Genomic DNA, 15,000 nt, shown 5'->3' with positions numbered 1-15,000 from the left:
GTTGGTTTATTTGATCAAGGCTAAAATATGCATGTTGTTGTTTCTGGTAACCCTTAATGGATTTTTACTGACCAGTACCAAACAACATGGCTTTGAAGATTTGGAAAAAGAGGTTTTCTGCCATGTTTTTAGAGCAAATGATAAACAGTTGTGTTAAAATAGATGGAAGAAATATAAAGTTGGTTTATTTGGTTATATTTAAAATACATGTGTTATTTTCTGATAATTATTAAGTCTTTTTCTGATTTAAACCTGAATTATAGACTATAAGAATTTGTTTATACATAAATGAATATGGGAAAAATATATTTTGTACTGGTGAGGAAGGGAGAAGACAATTTTAAATCCATTTATTTTCTTTTTATTATACTCTTATTTTTCCTTTTCTATTTCGCTTTGTATTTTCTTTTCTGTATTTTCTATCCCTCTTTTTTCATTCTTTTTAAAAATATTTTAGTTTGTATTGATCTTTTATCTTTGTAACTGCAAACTTCAATAAAATTATATACTAAAAAAAGAAGCACTCTGTTCTTTCCACAGGAGGGAGCCTGTCTTCTAAGATGATGTATACCATTTACAATTTGTCTCTAGTCCAAGAGCTTTAAAATATAAACAAAGTTTCTGTTGCTCAGTTATTGGAGATACCTTTTGGATTAATTCAGCTTTAATTGATTGACTAGTTTTCTCCACATAGTCAAAAAGGTTTAGCTTTGACTTTTCCCCCTTTTGGTTTCTTACTCGATACCATTTTGCTGTCATCAGTTAAGAACAGTGTTGCCCAAACAACTTTCTTTCCTTTCCAATTTTTGATTTATTGTTATAAACCCTTTAAATTGAAAGCAAAGATTATTTTGCATCTAATCTACATTTATTAAGAGTTGGTACAGTTCATAGATTATTGAGAAAAAAGTGTTTCCAGAGCCCATTAAGCATGAGTCAATTAGCATCTAATTGCTATTTAGGTGTTTTTCAAGCTTCCCAACAAACTGGGGGAAAAGTTGCAGCTGCTCTAAGAATTTGACTCAATAAAGATTATGTGATTCTTAAGGTTCGACATCCAAAGTCTTTTTTCTGAATTATTTTTGAAGCAGGCTCAGACTTATTACTTGGCAGTGCACCACATTAAGATGTAATACAGGGTGTCTAACTGGTGGGCCCCAAGCCCAATGCGTCATGTGCAGGGCACACCCACTCCAGCTCCGTGAAGGGGGGAAATGTCGCGAAATGTCACGTGATGGCAACGTAACGCCATGAGTTTGATACCCGTGATGTAACTTATGCAAAAAAAAGGTAGCATTATGTTTTGTGATACAGTCTGATTTGTATGTATTTGTTGCAGAGATCAGCAGATGAGTCAAGTCCAGAAGATGGGGAAGGTGAGGAAGCTCATTCCACTTGCCTAAAGAATCCAGAAAAGTCCCTGAATACAAGTTGATACATTTCCCCCCTGCCTAGCTGTTTATGGGTGTAAATCAGTGGTGGGATACAATTGGTACGCCCCGATAGGGGCGTACCGGTGCCTGTTGGGAGCACCAGATTCCGATACGGTGCTCTGGAGGGCCCGCCTGCTCTCCTTACCTCTATTTGAGCCGACTGGGGCATTTGCGCAGGGGCATGAGGCGTATGACGCCTGTGCGATGCTCCTCCGAGCAGCTGGAGCATCGCAGGCAGTGGGTACACATGCGTGTGCTGTGCACGAGGTGGACGCCTGGCTTCGTTGCAGCGTACCGGTTGCAACGGGAGCCGGAACCCACCACTGGTGTAAATGCATTTATTTTGCAAAGGAATTCCAGTAGCTGATCTCCATGTTTTAAGAGTGTTGACCTCTCATGTCAAAACAGACCCCATAATCTAATGCAAAGTACATTTTAAAAGCACCACTAACTGTGAGCAAAGCCCAGCAGTATTTTTCTAGCATTGGTTAGCTTAACAAAGAATAGTTTTCACACCCATAGTGTTTTCTTGGATTGGACTAGTCATGAAGTATTTAGAGCAGGGGTCTCCGAAGTTGGCATCTTTAAGACTTGTGGACTTCAGCTCCCAGAATTCTTCAGCCTGTCATGCTGCTGGGAGTTCTGGCAACAGGCCTTTTAAAGTTGCCAAATCTTGAGAACCTGACTTAGAGAAAGAACATCTCTGAATAGGGAAATCCCATTTAATCTACCTGGATAGTTGGCTTCAGTAAAACCAATTAGTAGGAATTGCTATAAGTTAATTGTACACTGATGTAAAGGAAGGATGTAGCAATGCTGACCTTTGAAGTAAGTTAAAGACAGAGTTCCTCTGTGGATAAATAGCTATGAAATGGCCTTGTCTTTGAAAACACAATCAGTCAATGAGAATTTATCTATTGCAGGCCTATTTAGCTGAGTTCCATTTGAGGGGTGAGAATCCAATCAGAATTACCTGCCAGGGCTATATTTCTACTTCTTCTGTTTACTGACTTTCCCTACAGAATCTGACCGAGAAGATGGGGGTTACTGTCCTCCTGTAAAGCGGGAAAGAACGTCTTCATTAACACAGTTCCCTTCTTCACAGACAGGTAAAGAAAAAATAATTTCCTCTCCCCCCTCCCCATTCCTGTTGTCCAGCTTTGCTTGAGAAAGGAATGCATGTTTAAACCATGCCTTGTGGAACATTAGAGGTAATAGGGACATACAACCATTAGGTATATTGTACCTTTAGATATCAGTTCATAATTACATAAACCTGAATGAGAAGAAGGGATTGAATCAGTGGCCTTTTACAGAAAGTGTTTACTGTAAGACACATTACTCAGAAAAGTGCTGTATAAAATAATTAGGATTCTTGGCATTAGTCTAATAATATTGACTGGTTCTGGTTAGTTTTAACTCTGCATGTTTTTATTTATTTTATTTCTTTACTAGCTGATAACCCCTGGTGTTGCCCAGGTATTTATTTATCGTAATCCTGTATTAGACAGGAAAAGGAATGTATTATATCTATAGTGTCGCGTGACACCCCCCCCCAATCCCCACTCCCTTGCATGCCGCACGACACCACCACCACCCCCTCCTGGGAGCAAAAATGGGCTGCGGAGGGGGGGCTCACCCGCATCCCCATGTGCTCCCCTCAGGCATGCATGCGCAACCCCTGCGCATGTGCGGTGGAGTTGAGCTAAGGCGACAGCTTGCAGAGAGGGCTGTGCATGCCACTTGCCTGCCAGGACACACACACACACCCCAAGGGGTGTTGGGGTGACTTACAGTATTCTTTTCCAGAAAGTAAGTCATCTGCGTACCAAGTTTGGTTGAATTTGCTGGAGGCCGGTTTTCATGCCTTAGGCCACTACAACAAACTAGCTCTCTTTACATTATCATTAACCTTTCGGTTTCTTATCTTTTAATTTTGGGGTCTTTTTCCTTTTGAAAAAATAACAACACTGGGCAAAAATATTATGAATCTTGGCCATTGCCTCTCGCATTGCACAGCTTGTGTAATTATCTTATTTTTAAAACATTCTTTTCCACTACAGAGGAAAAGAGCTCTGGCTTTAGATTGAAGCCACCCACTCTAATCCACGGCCAGGCACCAAGTGCAGGTAAGCAATGGCTTTGTGTGAAATGGAGGGGAAACAAAGATACCAGATAGTAGAGGATTTGTTTTGCTGAATTTTTCTCACTACCAATGCGAACAGTGCTAAGGGTCAAAGAAATAAAAGCTTGCTTTCATTTTCAGGAGTCCCAAGTCAAAAACCGAAGGAACAGCAGCGAAGTGTCTTGCGCCCAGCAGTATTGCAAGCTCCCCAGCCAAAAGCTTTTTCACAAACAGGCAAGTTAGCCTCTCCAATCGCTGCATTCAGCATGATAAATGTCAAGCTGGCAAGACCTTACAAAGGAGTAAATGCCTTAAGTGTTTCTAGGAGTCTAGGATATTTTCAAATTCTATCCACTATTTCGGTGGATTATCCTAGCAACTGGATGATAGTATTTTAGAGGGTAAAAATAAATTTGCACAAATTGTGATTCATATAGGGAAGGTGAAGTATGCAGCGTAGCATACACCACCTTTGACACCCAGGCAGATAGATAGATAGATAGATAGATAGATAGATAGATAGATAGATAGATAGATAGATAGATAGATAGGAAAGAATAAGGGGTTAAACAGAATATTATAGATATAATATATACAGATTATACAGATTTTATTAAAAAAACAATTTATTAGGATCTGGAAGGATTATATTCATTTTATAAATATTTTATTTCATTTTTTATCCCGCCTTTATTATTTTTTATAAATAAGTGAAGACTATGAACATATTGCTTCTTCCTATTTTTCCCACAACAACCACCCTGTGAGGTGGGTTGGGCTGAAAGAGTGACAGGTCCAAAGTCACCAAGTCCACTTTCATGTCTAAGGAGTGGACTAGAACTCACAGGCTCCTGGTGTCTCACCTGATGCCTTAATGCCAGACCAAACTGACTCTTTAATAAGCCTTCTGTCAATGCACAGGATATGTGGAAAATTTAATACAGTTCTGTGATGGTGAATGGCACGCGTGCCAGAGGTAATATACAAAGCCCTCTCTATGGGCACGCGCACCATCACCAGCTGCTCTTTTTGTTTCTGGCATACGCTGGCCAGCTGGTCTTCGTGCATGCTGGCCAGCTGGTCTTTGGTTTTCCTGCGCATGTGCACGCATGCACTCGTTCCGGTTTGGGCACTGGGTGCCAAAAAGGTTCGCCATCACTGGTATAGTTTATAATAAGACTGGAAAGCAAATTAGTCTTTTGGATGCAGGTAATAGGAAAGATCTCTAAAAATCACAGTACGCTAGTTATTTTATTTTATAAGATGAAATTAATTGACTGTGCATAGAACAGCTTGCTTTTCAGTCCATGAAACAGCCTGCAGAGCGACTCACAAAACAATCAATCTCAATTTCTAAGTATCCAAGTGTAAATTCCCCCCAAGCAGAATGTCGCGTGTTTATTTAAAGTTGTATGTGTGTACCTGTGAGTGCGTGTGGTGTGTGTCAAGTCACAGATGATTGATAAATATATACAAACGAAATCTGGGTTATGGAAGTGTGTGCAAGGCTGCTCGAACCATGTTATCCGGTACTGAGGAAATATGGGATGTGTCGTTTTATACTTCTGAAAAAGAGAAGCATTGATCTTCTTAAAGGGAGCATGCTGAAGTATATAATAGAAGCTGGAGCTGAGGAACAGAACTGAGTTTTCCTCACTTCCTCATTTTTGAGGACTGAGAAAGACGTAACTTCTTTGGGGCTGGAAATGGCATCAAGTTATCGAAAGTCTTACCACTTTGGAAAAAAAAATTAGTGGAAAGTGAATCCTTTGCAAAAAGCTTTTCAGGTAATCTTGGCATGTCCTGTGTACGGGTTTTTTTTTTTATATGTATATATTCATCTGACCGATCCAATAAGGGAAAGAATGCTAGAATAGAAAGTTCCACTGCAAATTCATCTTACTGAGCTCTGCTTACTTATTACATTTAACAGTGTTACATACTAACCGCTCCACCTACTAATGTTCGATTTACTGCAGTATCAAAAAATAAAAAATGCTGCAGCCTTTACATCTGGCATGTTGTTTCTTGTCGCAGTTCCAAGCAGTGGAACCAATGGTGTAAGTATCCCTCCAGATCCTCTGGCTGCTACATTTGAACCCACAACTAATACCATACCGAAAAGTCCCGATTCAGAAGAAATGGTGAGTCTGTGGATGGCATTTGGGAAATAGATGGAATCTGGGAAGGAGGGTTGGGGTGTGTGTTTGTGTGTTGCTCTTTTTACTCCAGCACAGGGGTGTTTGTGTTGTTTGGGGACATCTGGTAAAGTCTTTTTCGAGACAAGCTGGATTCCCGATGGCTTCGTGGACATTTGTGCTTGTTCTTTCCCATGAAATATGAAAACAGCATTTTCTCTCCACTGATTATCCCATACCCCAGATTCCTTTGCTCTTCTGGCACAGTGGATTCCAGATAAACCAGTGAGGCACAGTGGCTTGAATGCTTGACCTGTGAAGTCTGGCTTCAAGCCCGTGCTAAGCCATGAGGTTCTTAGTGTGACCCTGGACCAGTCACGTACACCCAGCATAGCCCAAATTGTTTTAATGGATTGAAGGGGAGGGGAAATTACATTTCTAGTTTTTCTTCACTGGTTTCCTTCTCTTGTGGTTATGTTCTCCCTTCCTTCCCCCTTTCTCTCTTGTTTAGGAGAACCCATGTCAGAAAAATAAACCCAACAATGCTTCACACACTGAAAAATGTGACAAAGAGCAGAACGCACAGCAATCCTTTGTGTTTGGGCAAAACCTAAGAGACAGAGTGAAGGTATTTTTTCCAGTTTGGGTCCAAGTACTGCTGGTAAACGTTAAGGGGGCATTAGCTGAATGGCAGTGCCCATGTTGTAGGCAGCACCTTCAACTCCTGATGCCTTAGTTCTATATTCTTGGGTGGCTCGTGGCGGGATTCTCTGATTTAGCCTCCAGAGAGCTGTTGCCATTCGTAGCCAAACAATGCGCTAGATGAAGGATGTGCAAGTTCTGTTCGATTTCTTTCGATTCCCCTCTTCAGGTTAATCATGCGCAGACATTCCTGCAGAGGGCGGTGATGATTTGAAAAATTGTGCACGATCTGCAGGTAGTCCTCGACTTACTGCAGTTCATTTAGTGACCATTACAACGGCATTGAAAAAAGTCACTTATGATCGCTTTTCACACTTACAGTACGGCCTTTGCAGCATCCCCATGGTCACCTGATCAAAATTCAGACGCTTGAGAACTGGTTTGCATTTGTGACCGTTGCAGTGTCCTGGGGTCCTGGGGTCCCCTCTTGCGACGTTCTGACAAGCAAAGTCAATGGGAAAACCAAATTCACTTAACAACTGCAGTGATTCGCTTAACAACTGTGGCAAGAAAGGTGGTAAAACGGAGCAAAATTCACTTAACAAATGTTTCACTTAGCCACAAAAATTTGGGGCTCAATTGTCGTAGATCGAGGATTACCTGTATTATCATTCTGCAAATTTGCAGTCAATGAACAACCCTCATTCTGTAAATTTCTGCCAATCAGAAATCGGGGAATGCTTTCCATGGGTCCTTATTTGTTATTAGCCACTTGAATGCTGTTATTAGACACCAACATGAAGCAACTTTTACTTAGCTCAGGCTTAGACTACTTGTGACCCTACCACATTAACAAGAGGTGGGGGCTAATGATCTTTCGAAATCTCTGGTATTGACTCCTACATAACACAGGATTGGAGGCCACTGAAGTATTTCTCCACCCCTGATAGATAGAAGTGAATCATAAGCATTATTCTTTCAGGAACTGGGTATGTCTAGTTTAATGAAAATAAGGATGAGGGCAGACATGATAGCAGTGTTCCAATATCTCAGGGGCTGCTACAAAGAAGAGGGAGTCAAACCAATGTTCCCTCTAATTTTTTTTCAGTGTGAGCAGAAAAGTATAGTGTTTGAGCGGCATATTTTCATGCCTGAGCACCTGAATTTTTTTCACAGATGTCACCTAAGACAACAACGAAATCAGTATTATTTGAAACTCAAAGTTATGTTTATTCAAGGTACCCGCTTAATTAAAAGTTATATAATATCAGTATCACTTAACAACGGTCCTGCTTAGCAACCAAAATGTTGACTCAGAAACTCTGGTATTGAAGCATGCAAGTCTTAAAGCTGTCAAGTTACACCCCTAACCCTTTAGGGGAAAAAAACCCAGGGGTCTTTAAACCTGACAGCTTTAAGATTTGTGGACTTCAACTCCCAGAATTCCTCCTCCAGTCATGTTGGCTCAGGAACTCTGGCATTGAAGCATGCAAGTCTTAAAGCTGTCAAGTTACAAGGCCCTTGCACCCCTAACCCTTTAGGGGAAAAAACCCAGGGGTCTTCAAACCTGACAGCTTTAAGATTTGTGGACTTCAACTCCCAGAATTCCTCCTCCAGTCATGTTGGCTCAGGAACTCTGACATTGAAGCATGCAAGTCTTAAAGCTGTCAAGTTACAAGACCCTTGCACCCCTAACCCTTTAGGGGAAAAAACCCAGGGGTCTTCAAACCTGACAGCTTTAAGATTTGTGGACTTCAACTCCCAGAATTCCTCCTCCAGTCATGTTGCAGCAACGTCATCTGCGTGGATCTACTCCATCTTCGGTTTTTTTCACAGGGGGCAGGGCTGCCGTTGAAGATGCCAACGAGCCCCCGCCGCCACTAGAATAGCTGCTGCCACCTCCTCCTCCAACAGCACCAACATATTTGCTGCCCAGCGCTGCAGCCGAGGTGAAGCCTCCAAAGTTCCCGCAGGCGCCCCCGCCCATGGCAGCGGCGGCGGTGCCTCCCCCTCCACTCGGAGCACCTCAGCTGGGCTCTGGGTTACCCCTGCCGCTGCCTCCACCTCCGTCGTGCTTTTGAGAAGCCATGAGGCCTTTTTTCCTGCTCCCGCCCCCTCCGCGCCTTCCTACTAGCTCCCGCGGCCAAATGGCTCCTCAAAAGCACAGCGGAGGAGGAAGGGGGAGGGATAATGCGGGGGCCAGCTCAGGTGCGAGAGGCACCACTGCCACGGGCAGAGGTGCTAACGGGAGCTTTGGCAGCTTCACCTCAGCTGCAGCATTGGCGGCAAATCCGGCAGTGCTGTTGGAGGAGGAGGAGGCGGCAGCAGATATTCCCCTCAGCTTCTGGAGCCTGTGACAGAAATCACTGCGCGCAGTTAGAAACAGCTGCACGGTGTTTTCTTGCCACGTGCACGGCCGCGCAGCCGCGCACCTTAGAGGGAACAGTGAGTCAAACTATTCTCCAAGGCACCTGAGGGTAGGACAAGAAGCAATGGATGGAAACTAATCAAGGAGAGAATCAACTTAGAACTGAGGAGAAATTTCTGGACAGTTAATCAGTGGAACAGCTTGTCTCCAGAAGTTGTGAATGCTCCAACACTTGAACTTTTTAAGAAGAGATTGGACAACCATTTGTCTGAAGTGGTGTAGGGTTTCCTGCCTAGTCATGGGGTTGGAATAGAAGACCTCCAAGATCCCTTCCAACTCTGTTATTCTATTCCATTCTATTCTATTCTTAGAACTAAAGATTATATATGCATGACTTGCTTTCTTCCTACAGAACTTCAGGCTCAGTATCCACCCTTGATTTTGAGCACCAAGTTTAATTGAAGTGTTTTTCTTTTTCTGTCCAGGAGTGATATTCTAAAACAATCTTCCTTCATTCCAGCTATTTCATAAATCAGAGTCTGTGTGAGAGAGACAGCAGAATGAAAGGTGGGGTGGGGAGTAAATCTATCTCTTTCTCTCGGCATAACTGAAGAGAAGTTGTTTGCAGAGTGGTGTAGCCTATACAGAATTTCCATCTCTAGAGCTCTGGAAACTCCCTTTCAAGGCTGTTGGGAGCCTTTTAGAGTAGGTGGAATCCCTTCAGAGCAGCTTCCAATCAGAGGATCCAGTACTAATGTTAAGACGGACCAATTATCTGACTAATCCAAAGCAGTTTCCTGTGTTTTATATGCACTTGTGCTTTGTGTTGTTCTCTGGACCTTACCCAATCTCAGTGCCACCCATCTTATCCCAGCTAGGAGATGAAGGGGATGAATCAGCTGATGTGCAAAACACCTGGCTCCCAAGCTCTGAGATGCCTTCTGCTACAAACTACTTCCTGCAGTATATCAGCTCCAGGTGGGGGAGAAAGTCAGCCACTTTCTCGCTTTCCTTGCTTTTCACTGCTCCTTCCTTCAAGCAAGGTGGCAGCGGGACGGCGGGTATAAAAAGGCAGGGTCGGCTTTCTTGCCACCAAATGGTAAAGAGTTATTTTTCTCCTTCCAGCATAGAAAACTCTACACACAGTGTCGATACTTCCAGCAACAAATTTGTATTTGGGCAGAATATGAGCGAAAGAGTACTGGTAAGCGCTTGCCCAGCTTTGGAGGGCTTTGATGGCTTTAGATATATTTTTGCTCTGGTCAATGAAGCTGCACTAAGTCTGTAAGGCTACAGTTCGTTCATTCCTGATTTATATTTTTGCAAACCTGCAATGATGCTGTGCAGCTACAGCAACATACATAATTACTCTCCTGCCTATTATCTTTTCCAAACCCATATATTACATTCAGAATAAGGGTGACAAGCCAAGATCATTTTCCAGTCGAGTAAGGATTTGAGCCAATCTCTAAGTAACTGCTGGTACTTTGTGATAGAATTCTGGAGTGGCTGCTCTCGGCTACCTGATTGCAGAGAACCCAAGATGAGATGATATTGTCTCTTGGGGTCAGGTTGCAATCTAATGGCAGGATGGAATTAGCACTCACCCATAGGTGCACATATGCCTGTAGATGTTCATTGGTCACTCGTACAGATATTAGGTAGAGAATAGTAGGATAAGTATTGAAGCAAAGGCTACGCTGTAAATCAGTAAACGTGTGTTCTTCACATTTAGTGTTGCTTCATCTTTGTGTCAGGAGCTTAGGTGGCAAATGTTTCAGTTTCACAGATAGCTCATCATCATCTTCTTCAAGCCCACCAAAATCAACTCTCAGTTACAGATGGCACCTGGCACCAACAAGGTTAGCTAAAATCTTAACAAATGCCTCCCCAAAATGTTGGAAATGTGAATCAATACACGGAACATATTACCATTTCTGGTGGACCTGTGAGGAGGCTAAATTTTTTGGGAAAAGGATTAAAAATTGGCTGGAGGTAATAACGGGGATTAAAATTGAATGGAAACCTGAAGTTTTTTTTATTAGGAATAATGTCTGCAAAATATAAAAAATAAATCCAGTATTTAATGCTACATATAATTACAGCGGCAAGGATTGCCTTTGCCCAGAAATGGAAAAACAAATTAATTCCAAGTTAAGATGAAATAAGAAAGGTTATGGATTGTGCTGAAATGGACAAACTAACTAAAGAAATCCAGGGAAAAGAAATATCAGAATTCTACCAGATATGGGATAAATGGTATAGGTGGATGGAGGAAAGAAACAAGAATCAATGAAGGAATATAACAAAACTCAAAAAATAATAGTTATGAGTAAAATAAGAGGGTTAAGAATGGTGAAATCCAAATGAAATACAATAGAAGGGGAAATAATATAAGGTGAGCGGTATCGATTGATAATTGCTATTAGAAAGAACAGGAAGCTCCTGTTTGTATTGTATTGTGTAAATGTGGTATGCTTCTAAGTTTTGTGTGTGTGTATTTTCTGAGGTGGGTAAAATGAGGACCCAGATTGTTGGGGGCAATAGGCTGACTCTATAAACCACTTAGAGAGGGCTGTAAAAGCACTGTGAAGCGGTATATAAGTCTAAGTGCTATTGCTATCCCCAGTCCTGCCACACTGTGTCAGTCACCCCCAGGCCCTCCCCACACCCAACAATAGCCACTTGACAGCCTGCATGCAAACTGCCTGAGACTTGCAATTTTCTACTGGCTTCCCCCTGACTTTGGTTGTAGAAAGTTACTAAGAAATTCTCACTTAGTAACGACCTGTGATCCTCGCTTAACGTGGCAATGGGAACTGCCAAGTTTTGATGGAACTTTATGACTGCATTGCTTAGCGATGGAACTTCCAGTCCCAATGAACCTTCTTAACCAAGAACTGCCTGTATGTTACAGACCAATAATCTAAAATATTGCCTTAAGCCCAAAATGTTGGTACTGGTTTTAGGTCTTGTTCTTTTCCTTTTTTTTTTTGTAGAGTCCACCCAAATCAAATGAGGTCAGCACAGACAGTAACAAGGAAAACACCACTGGTGACTCTGGCTCTGAATCTTCATCACAGGAAGCGACACCAGAAAAAGGTAAAACAAACAACTTTGCTATTCCAGTAAATGTATTTATGGCCGCCCACTCCAGAAGACTGGATAGGTTTAAAAAATCCACATTTATAATTAAAAACATTTACAGACGCATGTTTTTTTGTAACACTAGTTGGATTCCTCGGCTGGAATATGTCCTGGATATTTACCATCGCAGCAAAAAGACTGGCTATTCATTAGTTTGGTGCTCAAATAGCGGTTTTATTGAAGCCATTTCTGCTGCTGGGGGGCAGAATGTTGGTGTAGATTGGCTAAGTGGGCTAATTGTTGCTCCATGGTTCTTTTTGCTGCATTTAATTCATTTTAAACAGAATATACATTTATTTCTACAGTATAACAAATTTAGTAACTAAATTTCATGGGCAAAGGTTACTTTGTGTGTGGGGTTTTGTATCTTCTATTCATCCAAGCTGTGCATGAATGGATACAGGTGGTTCTCGACTTGTGGCTGCAATTGAGCTCAGAATTAACAGTCATTAGCCATGCCAGCTAAGTGAATCACCGTGTGACCACACCTGACTTTATGACATTTTTTTCCCTCTGTCAATAAGCAAACCTATTTTATTCAATGGGTATTTTTTATTCGGAACAGGAAATAAATGTGGGAAACTGGCAAAAATGTCTAAATTGCAGACATGTGACCACAGGATGCTACAAATGGCTGCATAAGTGAATTGTTTGCAAAATGTGATCACATGACTGTGGGGGAGGGAGCTGTCGGAACTCCAGAACTCATAAATAGCTTTGGGGAGATTCATTGTAACTTTGAATGGTCACTAAGCAATTGCGTCACTAAGGTAGAACTATCAGTATGAAAGAAGTGCCCACAGTCATAATACTGTTTTTTCTCCTAATTGATCACACTAGGTTTATTTTGATTTCTAAAAAGTTTTGTTCGCTCTATGTGGAAATGCACAAACGGTTTTCGAAGTCAAGGCTTCCCGCATGTTCTGACTTAGGCTTCCCCAGCAGCACAAAGCCCAGTCTTCTTTTATTTAATTTATAGTGAATTCCTCTCCAGCAAAGTCCCGGCCCACAGTCTTTCAAGATAGTTCACAATTACTTTCTCAGGCTTGGAGAGTGGCCAGGCCGATATCTTTCAGATGCCCGCAATACTTGGCAAGAATGCAGGAATGAACTTAATTGTCTTCTGCAAACACCTCTCCCCTTTCACCCCTCTTTTATTCCCTATGGGAGGGGCCTTTCACCATCCACTTATGGCCTTACTCTCAAGTCAACCCTTGTTCCTTAGCTGCCCCCTTTGTCTGGCAACTCTGCACATGCGCACATTGGAAACAGGCTCCAGCTGTTCCTCTGCCTCACTGATGTCTGACTCTGAAGGCAGCTGATAACTGTCATATGGCTCTGGCCCCCACTCTGCCTCCGACACAGAGCCCTCATCAGAGCCTTCCCCAGACTCCAAGACTGGCCCATGTTCCTCCCCAACCTCCTCAGTTTCCGAATCTGCTGCCAGCTCTGCTGGCTGCTGGCGGGCCACAACCGTGACCCGTCAAAACCGTGGACGACAAAAGCGCGGTCGACGAAAGTGCATAACTGATGTCATCAGCAGCGCGACGAAAAAAATTAAAAAATAAATTAAATTAAAATTAAAATAAAATTGAAGCAAGCCGATTCACATAAAGGTAAGGGTTAGGGTTAGGGTTAGGGTTAGGGTTAGGTTAAGGGTTAGGGTTAGGTTAAGGGTTAGGGTTAGGGTTAGGGTTAGGGTTAGGGTTAGGGTTACGTTAAGCGTTAGGATTAGGTTTAGCGTTAGGTTTAGGGTTAGCGTTAGGTTTAGCGTTAGGTTAAGGGTTAGGTTTAGGGTTAGGTTTAGGGTTAGGTTTGGGGGGGTTAGGGTAAGGTTTTCGCTTTAATTTTAAATTTTACGATCACAGCGCGATGTTTTCGTCGTGCTGTGATGACGTCACGTACGCGCTTTCGTCGAGTGCGATTTTGTCATCCGCGGTTTTGTGGTGGAACCGGCCACAACACCACCCATTAACCTTCTTCCATTTCTTTCCAGCCAATAATATATCAGAATCGCTCGCTGAGTCCGCTGCAGCCTATACAAAAGCAACAGCCAGGAAATGTCTCCTGGAGAAGGTAGAAGTAATCACAGGAGAGGAGGCTGAGAGTAATGTGCTACAGGTGAGTAGGATTTGCAGAAGTCTGCACTCAGCTTGTGCAACTCCCAGGATGTTTGCTTTACTTGGTCTTGCTTGCCAGGAGGGTGAGTGTATGCTGTGGAGAAAACTTGCACGCGCGCACACACACACACACGCACACACTTGGGAGGTTTACAAGCACAAGCCTGAAGCATCTTCTCTCAGCCAATCTTCAGAACAGGCACAGCCTTGAATCTGGCAAAAACTTCAGGGAGTTAAAATTGTTAGTTTTTTTTTCTTTCTTTCAAAGGTTCTACGTATTAAAACTCTGCTTGGTACGGCATACAGTTACTCCTCGACTTAACAATTGAGTCCAAAATTTATGTGGCTAAGTGAGACAGTTGTTAAGTGAGTTTTGGTCCGTTTTACAAGCTTTCTTGCCACCCCGGTTGTTAAGTGAATCACTGCAATTGCTAAGTTAGTAACACGGTCTCATGAAGTGAATCTGGCTTCCCCATTGACACTGCTTGTCAGAAGGTCACAAAAGGAGATTCCCATGACCTCAGGACACTGCAACCGTCATAAATATGAGCCAGTTGCCAAATGTCCGAATGTTGACCATAGGGATGCTGCAACAATTGTGTGAAAAACAGTGAGGTCACTTTTTTTCAGTGCTGCTGTATCTTTAAACAGTCATTAAACAAATGGTTATAAGTAGAGGACTATCTGTACCATCCCATGCTTTAAATGCTAAGCCTTGCCCTCTTGTTCCTTGGACCAACAGAAAAATTGTCCTTCTTTTTCCAGCCTTAATGTTGGTGCTTCTGCTCCACATTCATTCATGCTTCTGCTCTGCTCTGTAACACTGGTCAGTTAGATGCTCTATGCAAGGATATCCCTCCCAGTACATCAGTGTGTGATGACCCGCGTGTATATATTCCAAATAGCATCCCATAGCCAACTTTTCTTTTGGATCTTTGGCCTGCCACCGGGGGCACGGCACAGAGGCAATAAAGGCAGCTGACAGTTCAAACCACCCCTTTAGTGCTCCAAATTGCCCCAAATGCTT

At 42.5% G+C, this 15,000-nt stretch overlaps 1 protein-coding gene across 2 annotated transcripts in view; it reads left to right on the top strand.

Annotated features, from left to right (window-relative positions):
* RANBP3 (RAN binding protein 3) overlaps positions 1-15,000 on the top strand; it is a 40,622-nt gene that overhangs the window by 15,323 nt on the left and 10,299 nt on the right. The window contains exons 3-12 of one of the 2 annotated variants that reach the window (XM_032238481.1): positions 1,340-1,376; positions 2,456-2,542; positions 3,497-3,562; positions 3,700-3,792; positions 5,596-5,702; positions 6,208-6,324; positions 9,581-9,684; positions 9,832-9,910; positions 11,706-11,808; positions 13,850-13,974. In XM_032238481.1, the coding sequence (XP_032094372.1) occupies positions 1,340-1,376; positions 2,456-2,542; positions 3,497-3,562; positions 3,700-3,792; positions 5,596-5,702; positions 6,208-6,324; positions 9,581-9,684; positions 9,832-9,910; positions 11,706-11,808; positions 13,850-13,974 (918 nt within the window). The remainder of the gene's footprint in view (positions 1-1,339; positions 1,377-2,455; positions 2,543-3,496; positions 3,563-3,699; positions 3,793-5,595; positions 5,703-6,207; positions 6,325-9,580; positions 9,685-9,831; positions 9,911-11,705; positions 11,809-13,849; positions 13,975-15,000) is intronic. The other variant, XM_032238490.1, reaches the window with a different exon arrangement.

Source organism: Thamnophis elegans, chromosome 1 (genome assembly GCF_009769535.1).
Source record: "Thamnophis elegans isolate rThaEle1 chromosome 1, rThaEle1.pri, whole genome shotgun sequence".
NCBI lineage: Eukaryota > Metazoa > Chordata > Lepidosauria > Squamata > Colubridae > Thamnophis > Thamnophis elegans.
This window is presented reverse-complemented; position numbering and strand designations above follow the sequence as displayed.